The sequence below is a fragment of the Polypterus senegalus genome, chromosome 10 (assembly GCF_016835505.1).
Source record: "Polypterus senegalus isolate Bchr_013 chromosome 10, ASM1683550v1, whole genome shotgun sequence".
NCBI lineage: Eukaryota > Metazoa > Chordata > Cladistia > Polypteriformes > Polypteridae > Polypterus > Polypterus senegalus.
The window spans coordinates 8654091-8679281 of NC_053163.1; the positions used below are offsets into that span (position 1 = coordinate 8654091).

The 25191-nt window shown below is 39.1% G+C and overlaps 1 protein-coding gene across 2 annotated transcripts; it reads right to left on the minus strand.

The window, feature by feature from the left end:
* Window positions 1-881: 881 nt before the first annotated feature.
* On the minus strand, window positions 882-21231 carry LOC120536178 (killer cell lectin-like receptor subfamily B member 1B allele A). 2 transcript variants are annotated; one of them, XM_039764507.1, is made up of 6 exons: window positions 21137-21231; window positions 17808-17903; window positions 15792-15827; window positions 15031-15182; window positions 3312-3421; window positions 882-1101 (listed from the first exon to the last, which is right to left on the minus strand). In XM_039764507.1, exons 1-6 carry the CDS (start codon window positions 21210-21212, stop codon window positions 984-986), a joined length of 588 nt encoding a protein of 195 aa, XP_039620441.1. In that variant the 5' UTR covers window positions 21213-21231; the 3' UTR covers window positions 882-983. The 2 variants fall into 2 exon arrangements, with proteins under 2 accessions (XP_039620441.1, XP_039620440.1); XM_039764506.1 differs by lacking the exons at window positions 882-1101; window positions 3312-3421 and adding exons at window positions 12075-12852; window positions 14356-14465.
* Between the last annotated feature and the right edge of the window lie 3960 nt (window positions 21232-25191).

A 25191-nucleotide genomic window follows, 5' to 3' on the forward strand; every position in this document is an offset into this window, starting at 1 on the left:
ACAAGCATTACCTTGTAGCTAACTCCTTAATATTCAGATTGCAATACAGACCCCATGAATATATAGATAAAAAGTATTTAGAGTGGCAAAGATTTTTGAAAATAATATAATAGCAAAAATAGAAAAATAACAAAATTGCTGTTCCTTTTGCGTTTAATAACTTAAGGAATTAATGAATAACATCAACTCAACACCTTCAGTGCAGTGCAATAGGAGTAGACTGCAGTAGCCTGGTGATTTATCTTGGTACAATGGAAGTTCACGACACCTCTGCACACCAACAGCCAAATATGTACGACTTGCTTCTCCTCGCATCCAAAAGCCTCGGTATAGGTGGCCCACATCCTTGGTTAGGATAAATGGAGTCACTAATTCACAGCAGGCACCATCTCAACACCATGGAAGCCGGGCCCCTTTCTCCAAAGGGCAACGTATCGGACATTCTGTGCTGTCATCACTGAGGTTTCCAAATGGTAAAGTAGCACATTACAAATGAAAGTTTCTAGGAAGGAGTGAGAGCACTGTCAAATATAAAGGACAGATTTAACTTCCTTCATCTGTGTGACCATCTTCATGCTATTGGTGTCAAAACTTTTTTACAAAAAAAAGGTTGGGGTTCTTTATCAGTTTTTCTTAACAAATACAAAAATCCCATTAACTATACATTTTACAGACCCATTTCTTTTTAAACACTGACACCAAGGTCTTGAAATGTCTTTCCAACAGAGATGTACCAGGCTAATACCATGGAACATTTTTTGAAAAACGTACTTTTTTAATTTTCCTTTTTAGTTGGAATATCAATACATTATATTTGCACAGAAATATCATTTACTTCTTGCATTTGAAATTATTGGTAACTTCTTCTATTCCCTGTTTTCTTTTCCAGTTTTCTGGGATGGCATTTTTTTTAGCCACTGCCATATGAACCAAGAACTGTGCAGGCACCTGTGGTGTTGGAAGGATTGTAATGTTCTAATGTTCTAGTGTTCTAACGGCTTCTTACAAATCCAATGAAGGTCTGTGCTGCAGGTCTTACTTTGAACAGACTGCTTACGCACAAAGGCACAGTCTCCGCCATCTTCTTTAACTTGGGTCTTCCTAGGTAGAAACACAAAAAAATGAAGTAAGGCTACAGGCACCACAATACCAAACTGGCCCAACACATACAGAATGGCAAACTGGGAATGACATTTGTCTGTTGTCCCGGTCCTTAGAAATAACCATCAAGTGTCCCCAGAATAAAGCAGACAGACATTACACCTACATGTGAGTCAAAAAGACATTCTACCTTGATGGGAAGTCGTGAAGTGAGAGATGGTCCAAAGTTAGAAAAGATCAATTGACTTTAAAATGTCATCTATTCACAGTCTGAACCTAAGCCCAATCCAGTCACATGGGCCAGAGCTTCTCCAGTCTCTAATATATTGTATGACCTGCCCTGTAGAATTATTAATTTGGAATGTTCTGTGTGGGACTTTTGTTCTGTTAGGCTGCTCTATAAAGGTGTGTGTGTGTTGGTTAACTGGTAGTCCTTTTTCTATGAAGAAGACAATAAATAAGGCCTCCTTGCACCCCCATTATCTGTCACATTATTAAACACAGGTCCTGTAGCAGGATCATTTCTTTTCACTTGTTATCAATACTATCAATAGGGAATGTTATTCATTGAAGAGTACATTGACACACACACACTTACTCTAACAAGACCAGTTTAGAGACACCAATCTAACCTTCAGAACAACTTAGTAACGCCAAATGAAGGCTCCCCAGCACTGAGGATGAGAGAGGTGGTACTACTGCCACATAAATATCGTAGTTTGTATTGGTGTTTAAGACCTGCTCATCACACTCGAAGCACAATGCGCCTTCCAGTCTCATTTAAAGTGAATAATCATTAGTGGAAGGGTGAGGGTGATTGTTAAGTAGCAGACTGCTGTTGGGTCAGTAGGGGGATTGAGGATTGAAATGATTTTGAGTGCAGTGAGAGGTCACTTAATGAAGAGATGGGATGGTGAAAGAGTAGGATCTAAGGTGTAGGTGAGTAATCTGAGATAAAAGAAGTGAGACTGCTGAGATCAGGGTGATGAAATAAAATCCTCGATCAGCAAAATAAGAAGGAAAGAGAAGATTTTTTAAGTGAGCCTGAGAGTTTTCAACAGACCTAAAGTTGGGTGAGCAGGAGAACGATTGGCAGCAAGAGCCCGAAGGGGATAACGTCGAGGAGGTTGTGAGATGGGATGTGAAAAGTCAACTTAGAATGCGACGGGAAGGATGTGCGGCAGGCCTGGCCATCGAGAGCTGGTGACGGTGGTGAATGGATGTTTGGAATACTCTTATTGGTACGGAATGGCAAAGTGTGTGTGTGTTAAAGGCACGTGAATTTAAGCATTGTAGGTAATACACTGGAATATAATGGTGTACAAAACTGTAAGATATACAGTATTTATGAATGTTTTTGAGTGTAATTTGGTGAGGGAGTGATGTTTATGTTGAGGCATCCGGCCGGGGCTGGAGCCCGGCCGGGACGCCCAGGAGGACCAGAGGAGGGCTTGTACCTCTTCCAGACCGCGAGGGGGCGTCTGCCCTGGTTATGTTGGGGGCCACGGGTAAAGGGCTTGGAAGCCCAGCCCTGTAGGGACCCGTGGCCACTGCCAGGTGGTGCCCTGGGGCCTGAATATCCCTGGAGCCCAGCACTTCCGCCACACCAGGAAGTGCTGGGGGGAAGACGACAGGGGACACCCGGACGGCTTCCGGGTGCGCAGCCGGCACTTCCGCCACACTGGGGCATGGCTACGGAGGAGTGCCGGGAAGCAGCTGGAGCCCATCCGGGTTCTTATTTAAGGGGCCGCCTCCCTTCAGTCGACAGCGGAAGTCGGGTGGAAGAGGACAGAGCTAGAGAGAGGACTGGAGGCGCCCAGGAGAAAGGCACAAAGAACTGTGAGGCCTGGACTTTGGGGGAACGGTGCAAGAGGCACTGGGACGTGCACTGAACTGTGTAAATATAATTATAATTGTAAATAAACGTGTGTTGGGTGAACAATAATGTCCGTCTGTGTGTGTCTGGGTCTGAGTCCACAATGTATATCAGATTATCAATTCATTTTTTCATTTTTTTTTTGTTATTGCGTTATAACTTTTTTCATTTTGTCTTGTTGTTATATTATTTAGAGCATTAGAGGGGAAAAAAACCTGACTAATTATAAATTGTTGCGGGATTCAGCACAGAACAGCAGGCTCAGTTTTAGATCCAGCTAAGTGTGTAGTATCTCTGTTCAGAGGTTTGGTGGATTTGTTATAAAGTCGCCTACCAGTTGAGATTGAAAAACTGCTCATCAATCCAAGTCCAGCCGTCTTTAGAGTTTCTCTTGAGTCCAATCCAGAAAGTCGAATAAGATCTGCAGTAGTCAATGAGAAAATCCTGCAAGGAGAAAATAAAAAGAAAAGAGGCCGTCAGTAGCGAGATATGGCCTGTGATCTGGAGAACATGGATGAGAAGATAGAGAAGGAGAGAGAAGTGCTTCGCCTACCCAGCATCACAACACCAGGACAAAGTTTTGGTTCAGGTGTGAAGGTGTGACAAGCAGAGCACACAGCAGAGTAAGTGTGTTGAGACCTTCACAGTTTGAGGTTATGAGGATATTTGAAGACTAAAGCAAGTTTGATGTTCTAATGAGCACGAAAGAAAGAAAGAAAGAAAGAAAGAAAGAAAGAAAGAAAGAAAGAAAGAAAGAAAGAAAGGCCAAGAGATGGAAAAATAAAAGCAGCAAGTAAGCCTATTATTTGTAAACCAAAGACACAAAAGCAGACACCGAGCCAAAATAAGAAGCAAATATTGGTGATCTAAAACCAATGGCCGAGGTTTGATGAACGAAGATAACACATAAAGCATGCAACCTGGATTTTTTCTCCCAGGTACCGGAACCACGAAAAATACTCTAAACTTTAGTAATGGCAAATTCCTGAAAAATGCAGCACACTTTCACGTCAGCCGCCATGACTTACCAACTCTTCCTCATCCTCAGCCACAGCCAGCTGACTTCCATGAGAGTCACACTGCCAGCTGCTTCTCTCCCATGTCGTTTTATTCACAGAGAAGTAGTAGCAGTTCTGTCTGCGTTTAATCCACAGATCAGGACAGCATTTGTAGGATTTATCTGTAAATGAAGAGAGAGGAGAACGCTGTGTGTAACCAGCAGTGGTAGATCAGCCTGTGCCAGTGAGAGGTGTATTAGACCTCCTAACAAAAGGATGGCGCTCTCACATCGAAGGCCGTGCTAAATTCACCCTGCCGTTTTGTGCAGTCAGTTTGATTTTATTACTGAGAACGATTTGTCATTGTTAAGAAATTTGCTTGGTCAGCACCCCTTTTGTGACCAGTTCTCCTTTATGTCAACTGGTTAAGACAGATAAGACTCTGCACTCTGAATCCAGTGGTCCAACTTTACATCCAGCAACTCTATGTGAGGACACTCAACTGAGACATGGCGTCTGACCAAATTTCTTGCCAGTGACAGGACTGATTAGATAATATACTTCCTTCAAATCCAGGGTCTCGGCTTTTCAAATCCTTTAAAAGAAATCATCAGATCTTAAGTGGCAAGTTACTTCTCAGTGGTGATACATGCAACAGGTTACAATTCAGGATAAATTATTAATGTTTACATACAGAATGTATGCATGAAGGCCAGTACAAGACAATGACTGTGGCCATTCTTTTCTGCAAAAGTCATTCTCGTAATGGAGAGAAATATAAAGGGCTTACTTGATTCAGTTTGTTGTGTGTGATCTCCTTCAGAAACTGTAAAATAAAAATGAGAGAATGTTTGTAAAGTTGGGGTTGTTGAAGAGCCGTTCATAATTACATTAAATTTGCAAACACACTTCTGCACTGCATCACGAACAAGTACTTGGTAAGCACTAATGAAAGAAGAAATATGAATTTCTATATGAATCCTCAAGGGTGCGTTTTCAATTGTAACTTTAGGTGAGTAGTTACTTCTTCCAGGATGTTCGGGACAAATGAGGCTTTTCTCTTTAATAACCGGCATTACACTTGCAGAGTCTGTTTTACCAGAAAGGCGTTCACTGTTTTCCACTCCAGTCTGAATTCCATGAGTGGACGAAACACTGGAAAGGTCTTTCTGACAAACTGGAGTCGTCTGCCTGATGTTATTTCTTCACAATCATTGCATATATTAATTTGCCACATATAATTGTGTTCTAAAATTAAGGTTTTTTTTTTTTTTTACAAATTTGAAAAATATTTTGTCTGTTCTAGCATTATACAGTGGAGCTCTATGGAAGCCTGTTTTCCTGCCTAATTAAGAAAATACAAAACAAAACTTAAAACTCAACTAAAATGTCCACTTGGAAGTGAAGTTTTCAATTTAATAAAGCATGCCATCCGTGTTTATTTGCCATTCTTGTGATTATGGAAGAAAACTAGGAATAATATAATTTTACTGCAGATTATTGATCCTATTTTCTTATGATAAGGATACTTTACTTGTTCATTTGTGTGTTTTCAGCAGCCGTGAAGTTACGACAACACAACAGCGAAACTCCCCTCATTACAATCTGTGTGCTTATTTCTCATAGGCTACAATGTGAGAAGCAAAGAGTACTTTGAGTTTCATTGTACTTTCTACATATAACAATAGATCTGAACTGAACTGATTACACACTGCATTGTATTTTTAATAAATCCTTAGACTTTTTGAAAGAGCCAGGCCATTTTTGCCATGTCATGTCTTGTATACGCACAATCCAAAAAAGGCCGAGTATGTGACACAGCAGATTGAAGTGCACCAAACTATTTTTTTTTCTGTTTTCAATATACGTAGCAATACAATTTCTGAGCACAATGTTTTTTTAGTGAGTTAATTAATGGACCCTGATGCAAATCAATCTGTAAATACATGCAGAACCTCACACTGTGAGTCACAAATGACATCCGATTCTGCTAATGTTATAACATCTGGAGCAAACTTACTAAACCTCAACCTGATTAAACTTAACATAAATTAATGTTGCTAAATTGACCCTTTCCTGAGATTGTTTCATCCTTGTGCCTCATGCTTGATGGCTTAGGTTCCAGCTGGGCCGTGACCTTGCCCTGGATAAACAGGTTAGGAAGGCTGATGTGTGCAGGGCCTTCAATTAGGGCAGTACACACAGATACGTCAATGGTGCGACACCGGCTTTCTCCTGTTCAAGCACTGGATATACGCCTGTAATGTCTGATCAGTTTTTGTCCCTTCATTGCCTGCTATGCAAGCTCAAGATCCCCTCACTGAAGCACATACATGTTTATTAGTTACCAGAATCTTCATTATAGTGAAAACATTTCAAGGAAGTGTGATTTTTTCCCCCTGTTATTATTGGCGAACTGTCTAAAGAGCAGACAGAGTAAGGGTACCGCCAAGTACGGCAAACAAGGAAATTGCTGATGATATGAGACTCACAGCCACTATCTTTTTAAAATGGCCGAATCTCACAAAGGTTTGATTTTTGTTTTTTTTTTCCTTCATAAAACGAAATGGAAATGCAATACTTGTGTAATCTCCAAATGCAGAGCAATAACATTTTTAGATAAATTTAGTAAGTTTGGAGACTTTTTCTATCATGTGCAAACATAGTGAGCTTCATTGCAAGCAGCAAGAACAAGGAATTTTAATAATTTAAGTAAAAAAATGCTTCACTTTAGAACACTATATTATGTGACAAAATAATATATACCATGATTATGAAGAAATAACTTTGACTTGAAAAATAATTTAATTCTTTTTTTTTTTTTGCTTATTCTTGGTCTGAGTCTCAGTGTATTACAGGAAGAAATTATTTTTTAAAAGTTACAACTATACGTACCTTTGATGGCCATAATTATGACTATTATCCCGGATGCAACCAGGAAGCAAGAAACCACACCACAAGTTATCCAGCATCTCCGTTTTTCTTCCTTAGCTGTTTGAAAACAAAAATCACATTACAAGCAGAGAAAACGGAAGATTTGTGTTATGAATGAAGTGGAGAAAGGCCTAACACAGCAATTTTATACACAATGCTTCTCCATTGTTACTCCAGTAACCCTCAGGCATTACTGTGGTGGTGATTGACGTAACGCTAACACACTGGAAGTCTGACAGATTTAGATTTCTGAAACAAACCTGCAAGTGCAGCACGAGTTGCTCCTTCATGCTTTCATTTTTTTCTCTTCTATGCTCCTAACTGGTGTTGACTTGAAGTTACTGTATCTCTCTGATCTTTAAAAGAAAATCATCACAACGGGTGACTTTCAGCAATGCTAATTTGACAATTCACGAAACAACAATAACCCCAACCGAATGAAGCTGTGGACCTCCAGACCTTCAGTCCTTTGAGGTGGTTGTCGTTGTACTTTATACTTCAGAGATGATACACGATACACGAAGTTACACTGTGGTTAAGGTTAGGGTTGTGGGAGGAGTTATCTGACTCAAGTCAAGTAAACCATGTGACAAAAATGTGCAATCCAATTGGCTGTCCAGTGGAGCTCCTGAATCTCAGAGCTCTGTGGACCCACTATGGCCTAAAATGTATTCTCTAATCACAGGCCTAACGCTCTGTGCATGATCTGCTTATACAAAAGGCCGGCTTTGATGACAAAAAATAAACTGATTCAGGAGAAGTGCTAAGCTACGCCTGTATACGTGGGGCGCTGTAGAGCAACTATATTAAGGCAAACTTACACAACAATACAAAATCCTAACCCTTAATTGGTTCTTTTAGTCTTAAGCAGCCATTCTCTGTTTTAAATTTCTTTTTGCTTTCTTAACCAGCTGCCAATTAACAATGAGATACAAATGATAGAGGAATCATCAGGGTACCCACTCCGTATTACTTGTTCCAGCTACGCCTGTGTGTGCTCCCCATGAAGTGCCTGCTCTAATAAAGTATTTCAAAAGAAAACCAAGAGAAAAATGTTAGAATTACTAATCTGTTCTCAACTACAAATCACTGGGATGATATTCGTGTAAAAGGAAAAATCTACAATATAAGTGTGAGCTGAAGGGGCAGAATGAAAATACTAACAATAGCAAATGTCATTACTGGTCAGAACTGCCTCATAAATAATTGGAACAAAAATCCAGCAGCTCCTTAAGAAGGCAGACTCGGTTACGGGACACTCTCTGGACCTGCTGGAGACAGTAGTGGAAGAGAGAATGAAGAGAAAACCTATAGCCATTATTCACAATGCTGCATATCCGCTCCATGACACACTAACACTGAGTGTGAAGGCACAAACAATGCAGCAGAAGTGAGCTCCTTCATATCTACAGCAGTGTGCCTTTAAAGTGTCTCATCGGGACTGCCATCTTATCGTTAGTCAAGTCAAATCTGATTCTTCTTTTTTGTCAATCTTGTGTGTGTTTGAGAAGCACTGTAGGTGTTTGTGATAACGACTCTGTATTTCTTGAGCTTCAATAAAAGCCATATTTTCCCTTGGTGTAAATAAAGTACACTATCTATCTATCTATCTATCTATCTATCTATCTATCTATCTATCTATCATATAGTGCCTTTCATATCTATCTATCTAGCTATCTTTGCAGCGCTAGTTGCAAGACAGAAAATGACCCAGGACGGGCTTCACAGTAATTTAACATTTTAATTATATTAAAAAAATGAATACATTTTATAAATTATAAAAATTTTTTTTTTTTAAACATTGCATTATTTTCACAGAACCCCAGCCTCCCTCAGCAAGTGAGTTTATTAATTTTTACAAAGACTTATCAGTTTTGAGAATATGTAAATACACAATGTATAAGATACAAGAGCGCTTTATCAATTTGATTAAGTTAAAACAGTAGAAACCAGAGTAGTTTTCTGACAATAAAGTTAAAATTCACCTGGTTTGAGAGATTTCAGTTCCAAAATTTCGACAAACTTACAGTTTCTAAATATCGCTATGCTGTGCTGGCAGATTTTTTCTCCGCTACTCATTTTTCAGAAACTGCAACCTTGAACTGAATATTAAGTGCTAGTGGTTTGCAAAATGGATGGATTGATGTTGAAAAAAGCAGAATTGCTAAATTAAAATAATATTAAATGGAGCACTAAGTCTAAATAAGCATCCTTTACTGAGGCATACATGCATTGCAATGAAATATTGAAGTTAATACAATAATCAGTGGGAAAAATGATCATTAAATATATAAAAAAAAAAATGAATCTGCATTTGTACTTGACGTCGATGTTTCATGAATATTCCTTTATTTATCTTTATATATTAACGTGGTGAAGTGGTGCACTACCCTTGAAGTACAAGACAGGGGGCATGAAGAAGGTGTGGAGCGAAGTGCTGGTGGACCACAGGAGGACAGCGAGCCTCAGCTAAAGAGACTTGAAAGGAGAAGGAGATCTGAGCAGCCTGAATGAAAACCTGTATGACAGCCATTACAGCTGCTACTGGGGCCCTTTTTATGTTTCTAACATCAAATGTGTCTCTGAAGTTGACTGAAACAGCAACCACGTCTCCCTTTGTACAAGTTAAACAGAGCTAAGCAGAAATTCAGACTGCAGCCACAAATAGATTTTCATTTGAGCTTCCTGTTAATTTCAGTCACACAAACGGGTCCAAACATTCAGATCTTCAGGTAGACCGGCGGTCTGGGAGTGAGTGGGCACTGTGATGGAGTGAAGGCCCATCCCAAAGTGGGCTTCTAGCAGCTTTGGCTTAAGACCCCTGCAATCCTGCAATGGATTGATGAGTTCAAAAAATAGAGAGATAGGAAAACAGTGACAAAGGTTCAGTTCTGATAAACTTATTGGAATGGACATCACTGGAAAAACTGTCTTGGGGTGGAACTTTTAAATACAGCGGGTCAGTAATACATAAGGCTGAACAAAAAAAAAACAAAACTTTGTTATCCTATGAAGACATTTCTGTTTAAAACTTAATATCCTACTAGCACTTCTACCCTGAAAAATGGAATTCAGTTCTCTTGTCCTTCATCACTTGGCACATACCTCCTTTTAATCCATTTATGACTTTCTCCTTAGTAACCATTTTATTTTTGGTTACACGTATATAAAAGAATATTTTCGTATTTTAATTTTTTATACAGTCACAATTTTTTATCCTATGTTGAACCCTTACTGTGTGTTTAAATATTTCTGTCACAATTTACAGCACCATAACTATCATAATAAATAATAAACAGTAATGTTAAAAGGAATGATAAGTAGCCATTTACAAATTGCTAATTAAGAAGAACCTTTAAAGTGTAAAAGATTATGTTGTATTATTCAGTATGAAAGCAATACAAAACAATAAAATGGAAAATAAATTAAAATAGTAAGCATGGAACTTTAATTTTACGAGCATTAAGTTCACGCTTGTCACAGCCATTCTTGTCTCACATATTTTCCATCCCCCCTTCCTTTTTCATAGTTGACTATTTCTACTTCTCTACTCAATAATTTTACTAAGTAAATAACAAAAGAAGACTAAAGGGAGCCCCTACCCGAACGCCGCTGTCTGTTCGTAGTCTTTTGTCCGCCTGAAAGATTTATGTCAGCGTACACCACATTTTGCTCCATGAAGGATCGTCAGTTGTGAGCACTCAGGACGTCTGAAAGAGCAAATGAGGAAGAAAGACAAGAACCAGGCACCTCGAAGTCCAGGAAATGTGACTGAGTGAATAGAAGACAACCAGCATCAGAGCTGCAATGCTTCTGACTTACCTGTGGTTTTATAATATAATATGATAGATTAAAGTAACAATTTTTTTGGCTTTTTTTGTTTTTTGTTCATGTTGCACAGTTTAGTTTTTCAGGCCAGAGGCTTCAAATTTGGTACATAGGTCATCAGTCAGGTGTTTGACATTACATTTTCAGCCATACTTGCGTTTCATGGAGGGCTCAGTGTCAAAGTAAACGGTATAAAATACTACAGAGAAAACGGCACCGTCGGGGTGTGAAGATGGTGTGATGGTCAACACACTTGTCCGTCCACTAAGACATCCTGGTTTTATTCCTACCTGCTACATTTACGTGTGTCATGTTGTCTTCAGAGTTATTTAATACAATTTGGGGTGACAAGTGTAATCTCTCACCATTATACCTGATTGGGTTATATTTTAGCCAGGGTCTCAAGGATGCTCAGGGATGTTTTTGTTTATTCAATCTTTTGTTAAACTTTTTTGTATGTAGTGGTATTCATTATTTTTTGCTTTTCTTCTTTTAGGGTTTTCTTCACTGAATATTGAGTTGTTTGTTATTTCTACCACATTGTATGCATGTATTTGTTTATCAGGTGTTCAGCCCTGTCTCCTGCAGGTTGCACCTAAGAGGACCAGGACATGAAATGCAATCAAAACCAGAAGGAAAATTTGAAATCTAGAAGACAAAACTTTCCACCAAAGTTAAAGGGAAAACCGTAAAATCAGAAACTCGAAAGAGAAATTTCCACTACGCTTGATTGTGTTTATATCCAAATCCTTGTATTTAGGGCATCACACTGATGACATAAGGTGCAGCAGTGTCTAAAACCTTGACAACTGGGAGCAGTGTCCAAGTATCAAGAATTATAATGTGGCAACCCCCATATATAAAACAAAATAACGTTACAGCACCAAGAAATAAATTATTGTGATGTTCTATAAACATAACGCCAAACATTAACTGCATAGAAATGTTATAGAGTAATAGAATTCCATATTCCCATGAATACTTTTGCTTAGAAAAATGTGTTTTAAGAGAAAAAAAGAGTAACCCCCTCACTTCCTGAGGAAGCCTAACCCCCAGACTCTATTTGCAGGCTTACGGCCTACGAAGGCTCAAAAATTGGTCCATGAATTTGAAATCAAAAGGATTCCCAACAAAACAGGGAAAACTGTAAAATCTTAGAACCACAAAAACAAAGTTCATATAATATTTAATGATTCATTCAAAAAAGACTGCAAAATAAAAAATGACAAACACAATGAAAGAGCAAAAAGCTAGGTGTTACCTAAAAGGCAAAAACTAAAAGCAAACACATTCAATAATCAATAACCAAAAACTGTACTTTAAAAAAAGAATCGGGGTTAAAGGGAATCCAGAAATCAACAGAATACAGTAATTAAAAACAGAGCAATGCCATAGCTGCTTCATAATTTATACTTCAGGTGGCACAATCAGGTGGTTCTGCCCCCTTAGGTTCTTCATAAACAGGACTGGGTGAATGTAATTACGACACTGAGGTCTCCAAATAGTTGAATAGCATTTTACAAGTGAAACTGTTTTAAAAGTTAAATTGAATCTAGGACGTAGTGAGAGCACTGTCAAATATAAAGGACAGATTTCATTTTCTTCACCGTCGAAAAACTTGTGGCTAAGGAATAATTCAATATCCATCAGTTTTTCTTAACAAATACAAAAATCCTATTAATTATACATTTTACAGACCCATTTCTTTTTAAACACTGATACCAAAGTCTTGAAATGTCTTACCAACAGAGATGCACCAGGCTAATACCATGGAACATTTTTTGAAAATCTTACTTTTTAACTTGACTTTTTAGTTGGAATAGCAATACATTATATTTGCACAGAAATATAATTTACTTCTTGCATTTGAAATTAATGGTAACTTCTTCTATTCCCTGTTATCTTTTCCAGTTTTCTGGGATGGTGGTTATTTTAGCCGCTGCCATCTGAACCAAGCACTCTGCAGATGCCTGTGGTGTTGGAAGGACTGTAATGTTCTAATTTTCTAATGGTTTCTTACAAACCCAGTGAAGGTCTGTGCTGCAGGTCTTACTTTGAACAGACTGCTTTAGCACACAGGCACAGTCTCCACTCTCTTCTTGAACGTTGGTCTTCCTGGGTAGAAACACAAAAAATGAATGTCAGCGTGACCTGTAGTAAGGCTACAGGCACCACAATACCAGACTGGCCCAAGACATACAGAATGGCAAACTGGGAATGACATTTGTCTGTTGTCCCAGTCCTTAGAAATAACCATCAAGTATCCCCAGAATAAAGCTGGCAAACATTACACCTACATGTGAGTCAAAATAAACATGCCCTGTAGAATTATTAATTTGAAATGTTTTGTGTGGGACTTGTGTTCTTTTAGGCTACTCTATAAAGGTGTGTGTGTGTTGGTTAACTGGTAGTCCTGTTTCTATGAAGAACACAATAAATAAGGCTTCCTTGCACCCCCATTATCTGTCACATTATTAAACACTGGTCCTGTAGCAGGATCATTCTCTTTTCACATGTTATCAATACTATCAATAAGGGATGTTATTCATTGAAGAGCACATTGACACACACGCACTCACTCTAACAAGGCCAGTTTAGAGACAACAATCTAACCTTCAGAACAACTTAGTAATGCCAAGTGAAGACTCCCCAGCACTGAGGATGAGAGAGTTTGTACTACACCTGCCACATAAATATCGTAGTTTGTATCGGTGTTTAAAATCTGCTCATCACACTCAAAGCACAATGCGCCTTCCAGTCTCCTTTAAAGTGAATAATCATTAGTGGAAGGGTGAGGGTGATTGTTAAGTAGCAGACTGCTGTTGGGTTGGTAGGAGTATTGAGGATGGAAATGATTTTAAGTGCAGTGAGAGGTCAGTTAGTGAAGGGATCAAGTGTTGAAGAGATGGGATGGTGAAAGAGTAGGATTTAAGGTGTAGGTGAGCAATCAGAGATTAAAAAAAGTGAGACTGCTGAGATCAGGGTGATGAAATAAATTCCTCGATCAGCAAAATAAGAAGGAAAGAGAAGAAGATTCTTTTAAGTTAGCCTGAAATTTTCAACAGACCTTAAGTTAGGTGAGCAGGAGAACGATTGGCGTGAAGCAGCAAGAGCCCAAAGGGGATAACATCAAGGAGGTTATGAGATGGAATGTGAAAAGTCCAACTGGGAATATGACGGGAAGGATGTGAGGCATACCTGGCCATCGAGAGCTGGTGATGGTGGTGAACAGATGTTCAGAATACTCTTATTGGTACAGCATGGCAAGGTGTGTGTGTTAAATGCACGTAAATTTAAGCATTGTAGGTAATACACTGGAAGATAATGGTGTAAAAAAATGTAAATATATTTATGAAAGTTTGTGAGTGTAATTTGGTGAGGGAGTGTTGTTTATGTATATAACTGAGTACCAATACATGTTTTCCTTTTGTTATTGCTTTATAACTTTTTTAATTTTGTCTTGTTTGTTATATTATTTAGAGCATTAGAGGGAAAAAACCTGACTATTTATAAATGGTTCCTGGATCCAGCACAGAACAGGAGCCTCAGTTTTAGATCCAGCTAAGTGTGTAGTGTCTCTGTTCAGAGGTTTGGTAGATTTATTACAAAGTCGCCTACCAGGTGAGATTGAAAAGCTGCTCATTAGTCCAAGTCCAGCCCTCATTAGGGTGTCTCTTGAGTCCAATCCAGAAAGTGAAATAAGATCTGCAGTAGTCAATGAGAAAATCCTGCCAGGAGAAAATAGAAAGAAAATAGGCCGTCAGTAGCGAGATGTGGCCTGTGCTATGGAGAACGTGGACGACAGGAGAGAGAAGGAGAGAGAAGTGCTTCACCTACCCTGCATCACAACACCAGGACAAAGTTTTGGTTCAGGTGTGAAGGTGTGATAAGCTGAGCACACAGCAGAGTAAGTGTGTTGAAACCTTCACAGTTTGAGGTTATGAGGTTATTTGAAGACTAAAGCAAGTTTGATGAGCACGATACAAAGAAAGAAAGAAAGAAAGAAAGAAAGGAAGGCCAAGGGATGGAAAAATAAAAGCAGCAAGTAAGCCTATTATCTGTAAACCAAAGACACAAAATGCAGACACCGAGCCAAAATAAGGAGCAAATATTGGTGATCTAAAACCAATGTTCAAGGTTTGACGAATGAAGATAATGCATAAAGCATGCAAACTGGATTTTTTCTTCCAGGTACTAGGACTACGAACAATACTCTAAATTTACCCTTTGACATTAGTAATGGCAAATTCCTGAAAAATGCAGCACAGTTTCACGTCAGCCGCCATGACTTACCAACTCCTCCTCATCCTCTGCCGCAGCCAGCTGACTTCCATGAGACTTACACTGCCAGCTGCTTCTCTCCCATGTTGTTTTATTCACAGAGAAGTAGTAGCAGTTCTTTCTGCGTTTAATCCACAGATCAGGACAGCATTTATAGGATTTATCTGCAAATGAAGAGAGAGGAGAACGCTGTGTGTCACCAGCAGTGGTAGAACAGCCTGTCCCACCAAGAAGCATATTAGACCTCCTAACAAAAGGATGGCACTCTCAAATTGAAGGCCACATTAAATTCACCCTGCCGGTGTGTGCAGTCAGTTTGATTTTATTACTGCACATGACTTGTCATTGATAAGAAATTTGCTTGGACAGCACCCCTTTTGTGATCAGTTCTCCTTTACGTCAACTGGTTAAAACAGATAAGACTCTGCAGTCTAAATCAAGTGGTCCAACTTTACATCCAGCAACTCCATGTGAGGACACTCAACTGAGAGGAGTGGCGTCTGAGCAAATTTCTTGCCAGTGACAGGATTGATTAGATAAAAGACTTCCTTCAAATCCTGGGCCTTGTCTTTTCAAGTCCTTTAAAAGACATCATCAGATCTTAAGTGACAAGTTACTCCTCAGTGGGTAACATAAAACAGGATTCAATTCAGGACAAATTATTAATGTTTATATACAGAATGTATGCATGAAGGCCAGCGCAAGACAATGACTGCGGCCATTCTTTTCTGTCAGAGTTGTTCTCATAATGGAGAGAAATGTGAAGGGCTTACTTGATTCAGTTTGCTGTGTGTGATCTCCTTCAGAAACTGTAAAATAAAAATGAGAGAATGTTTGTAATGTTGGGGTTGTTGAAGAGCCTTCATAATTACATTAAATATGCAAACAGACTTCTGCACTGCATCACGAACAAGTACTTGGTAAGCACTAATGAAAGAAGAAATATAAATTTCTACATGTAACATCAATTGTAACTTTAGGTGAGTAGTTACTTCTTCCAGGATGTTCGGAACACATGAGGCTTTTCTCTTTAATAATCGCCATTACTTTTGTTTTACCAGAAAGGCGTTCACTGTTTTCCACTCCAATCTGCATTCCATGAGCGGATGAAACACTGGAAAGATCTTTCTTAAAAACTAGAGTCTTCCTGCCTGGTGTTTGGTATTTTCAAGTCAAAGTTTTTTATTAATTTGCCACATACAATTGTGTTTTACAAATCTGAAAAATACTTTGTCTGTTCTAGCATTATACAATGGAGCTCTATGGAACCCTGTATCCATACCTGATTAAAAAAATACAAAACAAAACAAAACTGAACTTAAAACACAACTAAAACGTTAACTTTGAAGTGAAGTTGTCAATTTAATAAAGCACGGAAAATTAGTTTTACTGCAGATTATCTATTTTCTTGTGGTAAGGATACTTTACTTGTTCATTTGTGTGCTTTCAGCAGCCATGAAGTTACGACAACACATCAGTAAAACGCCCCCCGTTACAATCTGTGTGTTTATTTCACGCTGGCCACAAAGAAGTGAAAAGAGCACATCTGAGTTTCATTGTACAATAGATCTGTACTGAACTGATTACACAGTGTATTTTATTTAGAGCCAAATCACTTTTGCCATGTCGTGTGTTGTACATGCATAATCCAAAAAAGGCCGAGTATGTGACAGAGCAGATTGAAGTGCCACAAACCAGTTTTTTTTTTGTTTTTTGTTTTTATACTAAGTCTCTCTTACTGACAATATACATAGCAATAAAAGAACTGAGCACAATGTTTTTGAGTGAGTTCATTCATGGACCCTGATGCAAATCATTCTGTAAATACATGCAGAACCTGACACTGTGAGTCACAAATGACATCCGATTCTGCCAATGTTAAAACATCTGGAGCGAACTTACTAAACCTTAACTTGATTAAACTTAACATAATTTTAACATTGCTAAATGTATCCTTGCCTGTGTGTGTTTGCTCTGTGATGGACTGCTGCCCTTTCCTGAGATTGTTCCTGCCTTGTGCCCGATGCTTGCTGGCATTGGCTCCAACTGGGCCGTGACATTGGCCTGGATAAGCAAGTTGGGAAGATGGGTGAATGTATGGATATATGCAGGGCAATAAATTGTGGGAATACACGCAGATACGTCAATGACGCGACAATGGCTTTCTCCTGTTTAAGCACTGGATGTAAGTCTGTACTGTCTGACCAGTTTTTGTCACTTCATTGTCTGCTATGCAAGCTCAAAATTCCCTCACTGAAGCACATGCATGTTTGTCAACCCGGCCGGAGTAGCCAGAGTCTTTGATTTTTTTTCTTTTTCCTGTTATTATTGTTGAACTGTGTAAAGAGCAGACAGAGTAAGGGTATCGCCAAGTAAGGCGAACAAGGAACTTGCAGATGATATGAGTGAGGCACACAGCCGATCTGCTTTTAAAATGGCTGAATATCACAAAGGTTTCCTTTTTGTTTTTTTTTCTTCATAAACGAAATGGATGTGCAATATGTGTGTAATCTCCAAATGCAGATCAATATTTGATAACATTTTGCCTAGAAAAATGGACAAATTTAGTTAGTTTGGAGGCTTTTTCTATCACATATGGATGTAGAGAGCTCCATAGTAAGCTGCAAGAAAAACAAATTTTAAAAATTTGTAAAAAAGAAAAATGCTTCACTTTAGAACTATGTAACAAATTAATATAACATTATTTTAATTTTTTTGCTTATTCTTGGTCTGAGTCTCAATATATTACAGGAAGAAATTATTTTTTTAGAAGTTACAACAATACGTACCTTTGATGGCCATAATTATGATTGTTATCCCGGATGCCACCAAGAAGCAAACAACCACACCACAAGTTATCCAGCATCTCCGTTTTCCTTCCTTAGCTGTTTGAAAACAGAAATCACATTACAAGCAGAGAAAACTGAAGATGTGTGTTATGAATGAAGTGGAAAAAGGCCTAACCATTGTTACTCCAGTAACCCTCTAGCATTACTGTGGTGGCAACTGACGTAACGTTAACACACTGGAAGTCCGACAGACTTAGAAATCAGAAACACACCTGCAAGTGCAGCACGAGTTGCTCCTTCATGCTTTCATTTTTTTCTCTGCTATGCTCCTAACTGGTGTTGACTTGAAGTTACTGTATCTCTCTGCTCACTAATAGAAAGTCATCACAACAGGTGACTTTCAGCAATGCTAATTTGACAATTCAGAAAAAATGTCACGTGATACACACAGTTACACTGTGGTTAGGGCTATGGATGGAGTTATCTGACTCAAGACAAGTAAACCATGTGACAAAAACATGCAACTTCAGCGATGTTACACGATACGCGAAGTTACACTGTGGTTAAGGTTAGGGTTGTGGGAGGAGTTATCTGACTCAAGTCAAGTAAACCATGTGACAAAAATGTGCAATCCAATTGGCTGTCCAGCACAGCTCCTGAATCTCAGAGTTCTGTGAGCCCCCTATAGCCTAAAATTGGTTCTCTAATTACAGGCTTCACGCTCTGCATGATCTGCATATACAAAAGGGCAGCTTTGATGACAAAAAATAAATCGAATCAGGAGAAGTGCTAAGCTACGCCTGTATACGTGGGGCACTGTAGAGCAGCTACATTAAGGCAACCTTACACAACAATACAAAATCCTAACCCTTAATTAGTTCTTTTAGTCTTAAGCAGCCATTCTCTGTTTTAAATTTCTCTTTGCTTCCTTAACCAGCTGCCAATTAACAATGAGATGCAAATGATAGAGGAACCATCAGGGTACCCACTCTGTATTACTTGTTCCAGCTACGCCTCTGTGTGTTCTCCCCATGAAGCGTCTGCTCTAATAAAATATTTCAAAAGAAAACTAAGAGAAAAATGTTAGAATTACTAATCTGTTCTCAACTACAAATCACTGGGATGATATTCTTGTAAAAGGAAAATCTGTGGCAGAATGAAAATACTAACAATAGCAAATGTCATTACTGGTCAGAATTGAGTTATAATTAAGTAATCGGAACAAAAACCCTGCAGCTAATTATGAAGCAGACTCGGTTACGGGACACTCTCTGGTAGTAATAGGTGGAATATAGAATGAAGAGAAAACTTACAGTCATTATTAACAATGCTGCATATCCACTCCATGACACACTAGCACTGAGTGTGAATGCACAAACAATGCAGCAGAAGTGAGCTCCTTCATACCTACAGCAGTGTGCCTTTAAAGTGCCTCATCGGGACTGCCATCTTATCATTAGTCAAGTCAAATATGGTTCTTCTTTTTTATCAATCTTGTGTGTGTTTGAGAAGCACTGTAGGTGTTTGTGATAATGACTCTATTTCTTGAGCTTCTATAAAAGCCATATTTTCCCTTAGTGTAAATAAAGTACACTGTATGCTCTATCTATCTATCTATCTAGTCTTGGTAGCACTGACACAAGACAGGTCACCAGTCCACCACAGTAATTTAAAATTATAATTGCATTCTTTTTTTATTTTAATGGACGGATGTTAAATAGAGCAAACAAGCGAAATTATTATAATAATAATCAATTGAGTATTAAATCTAAGCAAGTATGCTTTAGTACAATGCATAAATTAGATATCAGTGAAACATTTTTGGCAATAAAATAATTAAACCTGAGAAGAAAATAATAAAGACAGACAAAATTATTTTAATCTGGATTTGTATTTTTTTTTCATTACACACATTTTAATTAGGAGTTCTACATGGAAGCAACGTGTTGACCTTAAATTCCGTGATGTCAATAATCAACTTTTTATAAATATTTTACTATGTATTTTCCCACATGAACACAGTGCACAGCAGTAGAATCAGAATGGAATGGAGGACCAAACAGAGACATGAAGAAGGTGTGGAGAGCAGTGCCGGTGGACCACATGAGGCCTGCTGGCTTCAGCCAAAGTGACTGGAAAGAAGAAGGAATCTGACCAGACTGACCTGAATACAAACCTGCATGGTTGCCGTTAAGGGTGCTGCTGTAGTCCTTTTTGTTTTTCTAACAACAAATGTGTCTCTGAGGTTCACTTAAAGAGTAACCATATCTTTCACTAAATAACAAAGACAGAACTTTCATTTTTTTTAAAATGAGTCAGACCTCAATAATAATTTGAACCACAGCCACAAACTGATTTTTGTTGAGTTTCCTGCTAATTCCGATCACACAAACGACTTTAAACATTCAGATCTTCAGTTAGACTGGCTGTCTAGATGTGAGTGGGCAATGAGATGGACTGTCAGCCCATCCTAGGGTGGCTTTGTAACTGCTTTGGCTCGAGCCCCTCTGTGTCCGGCTCTGCCTTTAATAAAGATAGAAGCGCAGAGATTAAGGGTCGGGTTCATAAGGTTTAAAATCTTAATGAAATGTACTGCACATCAGTAAAAAGGCAGTCTTAGGGTGGAAATTTGAAATAAATCAGTCTGTAACTGCATAAATCTTTACATATTTGAAAACAAATGATTTTAGCTGTTTTTGTAAATGTAGATAAAAACATTTCCGTAACTATTTCTGTGTCAATACTATCAACAAACATTTATTTCTCTTTTTCTTCAACTAATAGCACACACCTCTTCATAAACAGTGTTTTTTTTCTTAAGCATTTATTTTTATTGTTTTTGAGGTTATGGGTTACTATTCAAATTTTATAAAAAAATTATATAACGTGTATAAAAGAATATTTTCTTGTATTTTATATACATGATTGTTATCTTATGTTGGCCATTACCGTGTGTTTAAAAAAATTCACTCACAATTTACTGCATCATAAATTCACATTTTATATTCTTTTATATTATTGAAAAAAATAATAAACACTAAAGTTAAAATGCCTGATAAGTAATCTTTAACAAATTGATAATTGTAAAAGACGTTTGATTAATAAAACATTATCTTACATTATTCATCACAAAAACGGTAAGGAGCAATAAAATGGAAAATATAAATAAAAATAGGACTTCAATTTTACAAGCAGAAGTTCACGTTCTAATGAGACAATTTTGTCTGACATATTTTCCACCCCCCCTTCCTTTTACATTATTTACTATTTTATTTCTCTACTAAAATATTTTGCTAAGTAAGTCAGCAAAGATTGAACTGAGACCTCACCTGAACGCCGCTGTCTGTTTTCAGTCTTTTGTCCACCAGTAAGATTTATGTCAGCATACACCACACTTTGGGCCATGAAGGATCGTCAGTTGTGAGCACTCAGGACGTCTGAAAGAGCAAATGAGGAAGAAAGATAACAACCAGGCACCTTGAAGTCCAGGAAATGTGACTGGGTGTGCAGAAGACAACCAGCATCAGAGCTGTAATGCTTCTGACTGACCTGTGGATGTACAACATAATGTGATGTATTATAATATAGCAAGTCTGTTTTATTATTCTTTATGCAGAGCTTTGATTTTCAACCCACAGATTTGAAATTTGGTACTTCGGTCAAGTGTTTTATGAAGAATTTTTGGTCTTAGACATCTCTCCATGGGCAGTGGTGGTGGTGGTGGGAGGTTAGCTCAGCTTGATATTAAACTTATATTTAACTTGGTATAAAATTCTGAAGTTTGGTCTATCATTTGAGAAAAGTGCACCATGGGAGTTGTGAAGATGTTGTCGTGATGAACACACTTATCTTTCCGCTAAGAAATCCAGGCTTTATTCTCACCAATTACTTTTATTTATATATATATATATATATATATATATATATATATATATATATATAGTCACAGGTGGCTGACATCCGAGGAGACTGGAGGAGGGCTGGTGCCTCCTCCCGACCACGAGGGGGCGACCGCCCTGGTTTTTGTTAGTGGCCTCGGGTAGGGGGCTTGGAAGCCCAACCCTGTAGGGACCCGTGGCCACCGCCAGGCGATGCCCCGGTGCCTGAAGAACCCTGGAGTCCAGCACTTCTGCCACACCAGGAAGTGCTGGTGGGAAGAAGAATGGGGACACCCGGAGGGCTTCCGGGTGCGCAGCCGGCACTTCTGCCACACAGGGGCGAGTCCAAGGAGAAGCAGCGGGAGCCCATCCGGGGTGGTATAAAAGGGGCTGCCTCCCTGCATTCGAGAGCAGAAGTCGGGTGGAAGAGGACGGAGCTGGAGAAAGGACTGGAGGTGGCCAGAAGAAGGGCAAGAAAGACTGTGAGAGGCCCAGACTTTGGGGGAGTTGGTGCTGGAGGCACTGGGACATGCATATTTTTTTTCTGTGATTACGTATTCCCCTTACAATTTTTGTCACTGTCCCAAGCCAACCTGAGTGGACCACATTACCTCCAGAGTTATTTAGTACAATTTGGGTTTACAAGTGTGAGCTCTGAACTGTTACACATTCTGTTATATTTCAGCAGGATCTCCTCCCTAGCTCATGTGTGTTTTTCCTTATTGAATCTTTATGTTATGTGATAAATACTATTTTGTATGAGGATGATAATGATTATTATTTTGTTTTTATTCTTTTGGGTGTTACTTATTGAATGTGTTTTCTGTTTATTATTTCTTGAACTAACTCATTAGAGACCGCATAAAAAAAATACAAAGGACTGGGAGATTCAGAAGTGAAAGGTCAAAACTGGGAGTCAAAGGGACAGATCATCAAAACCAAAATTTGATTGAAAATTAAAAATAATTAAAAATAATAATAATAACCAGAGAGGACAAAATACACATACTTTTAAACACAGCACAATAAGAGATTTGTCCATCAGGCTTGGATACCACAGAAACACTTGGGGTGACTCTTACATTGCTGCTAAAGTGATGTCTTAAACAAGTGCACCCTGGGGAATTCTGGGATTGAGCATCATGGAGATGGCTGGAACAATTGCTTAAAATGGCAGCACCCACATGGAAAATAAAATGTTGTTGTAAAAAACATTAAACTTATTCATAATGATTTCTGTACAAAATTAAAAACCAAAATCAGATTTCCTTAGATCTTAAAACCTTATTAACCTTGTAGGAATATGAAAAAAAAATAAAGTATAAAAGTTAGATATCATAACAGTGTATGCTGTTCTATATGCATGCATTTGTTTTTCATATTTTCTACCCGTTATTCTGTATGATGAGCCTAGCGGTCCAAGGCTACTTGATACAAAGCTTCTATTTTACCGTCAGCAGTGTCATTTTATTTTGCTCTTCTCTGTGATTTTCGATTTGTGCATTTCTCTTTTGATTCCTGGCTTTTTGACTTCTTACTGTTGTGGTCCCTGCCACTCAAATATCACATAAAGGGTGCAGGTCTCCATAAACCCAAGCACAGGCCTGGACCAAACCAGTGGGTCTCAGGAACCCCAGCCCTAAACTGTAGTTACAGCTTTACGGCCTACACGGACCCTAACAGGAGTCAAAAGGTGTTCAAATCAAAAAAGATTCTCAAATGGTGGAAGATGGAAAACCGTAAAACCTCAGTCCCATGAAACAAATCAAAGTGCTTTATACACCGTATTTAAAGATTTACTGTGGATGATTTTAAAAATATATAATTTTTGGGTTGAGTATTTTTTTAATATATTGTTTTCTTTAACAAAATACAAAAATATCTCTGTAAAATTTCATTTTTGAAATGTTTGGAAATGTGAAATTCCTATGAAAAAATCTAGAATCTAAAAATCTAGAATGCCTACTTTCACATATAATCATCATCACCTGCTCCAGCTCTGCTCCCACCCTCACCGGGTTCCTGAACTACTCCACTCACCGTAAAGGGGCACGAAGTCAGACGGGTGCTCCTGGCAGTTAACCCCAAGAAGGCTGCCTGCCCAGATGGAGTGCCTGGTAGGGTGCTTAGAGCGTGTGCCCACCAGCTCACCTTTATCTTCACCAAAATCTTCAACCTCTCCCTAGCCAAGGCAGTCATTCTGTCCTGCCTAAAATCAGCCACAATCATTACAGTGCCAAAGAAATCTCCCATCACCAGCCTAAATGATTATCGCCCTGTGGCCCTCACTCCAGTAATCATGAAGTGCTTCGAAAGACTGGTTCTCCAGCACATCATGGACTATCTCCCCCTAGTCTTCGATCCCTACCAATTCGCATATCGCATGAACAGATCGACAGAAGACGCCATCACTGTAGCTCTCCACTCTGTGCTGAGCCATCTAGAGCAGCAGCAGAGCTACGTCCAGATGCTCTTTGTGGATTACAGATCAGCTTTTAATACAATCATTCCTGACATTCTCATTACCAAACTGGTCACTCTTGGCCTCCCCTCTCTCACATGTGTCTAGATAAAAGTCTTTCTTACAAACCAGCTTCAGACTGTGAGACTTGGCCCCCACCACTCCTCCATTCGCACACTGAACACCGGTACCCCAAAAGGCTGTGTGCTGAGCCCCCTTCTGTACTGTCTCTACACCCAGGACTGCAGTCCGGCCCACAACAACAACCTCATCTTCAAGTTTGCTGACGACACCACAGTGGTTGGACTCATCTCAAAAAGAGACGAGGCAGCTTACAGAGAGGAGGTCCTGAAGTTGGCAGCTTGATGTTCAAAGAACAATCTGGCTCTGAACACCAGGAAAACCAAGGAGATCATTGTCGACTTCAGGAGGCACAGCACCGATTTAGCCCCCCCTTTACATCAATGGCGAGTTTGTGGAGAGGGTCCATACCTTCCGGTTTCTCGGCTGACATCTCCTGGACAGACAACATCACAGCAGTCATCAAGAAGGCTCAGCAGCAGTTACACTTCCTGTGGGTCTTCAGAAGGCACAACCTGCTACTGACCTTCAACCACTCGTCCATCGAGAGCCTGCTGATGTACTGTATCACAATATGGTACAGCAGCTGCACCATGGCAGACAGGGCGAGGCTTCAGAGAGTAGTATAGGCAGCACAGAAGATCATCGGCTGCCCTCTCCCCTCCCTGATGGACATTTACACCTCCCGCTGCCTCAGCAGAGCAAAAACCATCATCCAGGACAGCTGCCACCTTGGCTCTGATCTGTTTGACCTCAGGGAGGCGCTACAGGTGCATCACAACGAGGACAAACAGACTTAAGAACAGTTTTCTCCCAAAAGCCATAACCATTCTAAACTCACACATGCACTGACTACACGGTTTAAATCCACAAACCCTGGACTTCCTTCTGTCCATCAACTGTGCAATATCCAATATCTAAATGGTACTGATAATAACTGTGAAATATCTATATACTGTACAAT

Coding starts and splice junctions, on each gene's coding strand:
- LOC120536178 (XM_039764507.1), bottom strand. CDS start 21,212: ATGGCCCAAAGTGTGGTGTATGCTGACATAAATCTTACTGGTGGACAA. Junction 15,183..15,791: donor CACACAGCAAACTGAATCAA/GTAAGCCCTTCA, acceptor CTTCATTTGCAG/ATAAATCCTATAAATGCTGT. Junction 1,102..3,311: donor CAGTTTTTCAATCTCAACTG/GTAGGCGACTTT, acceptor GTTTCTACCTAG/GAAGACCCAAGTTAAAGAAG.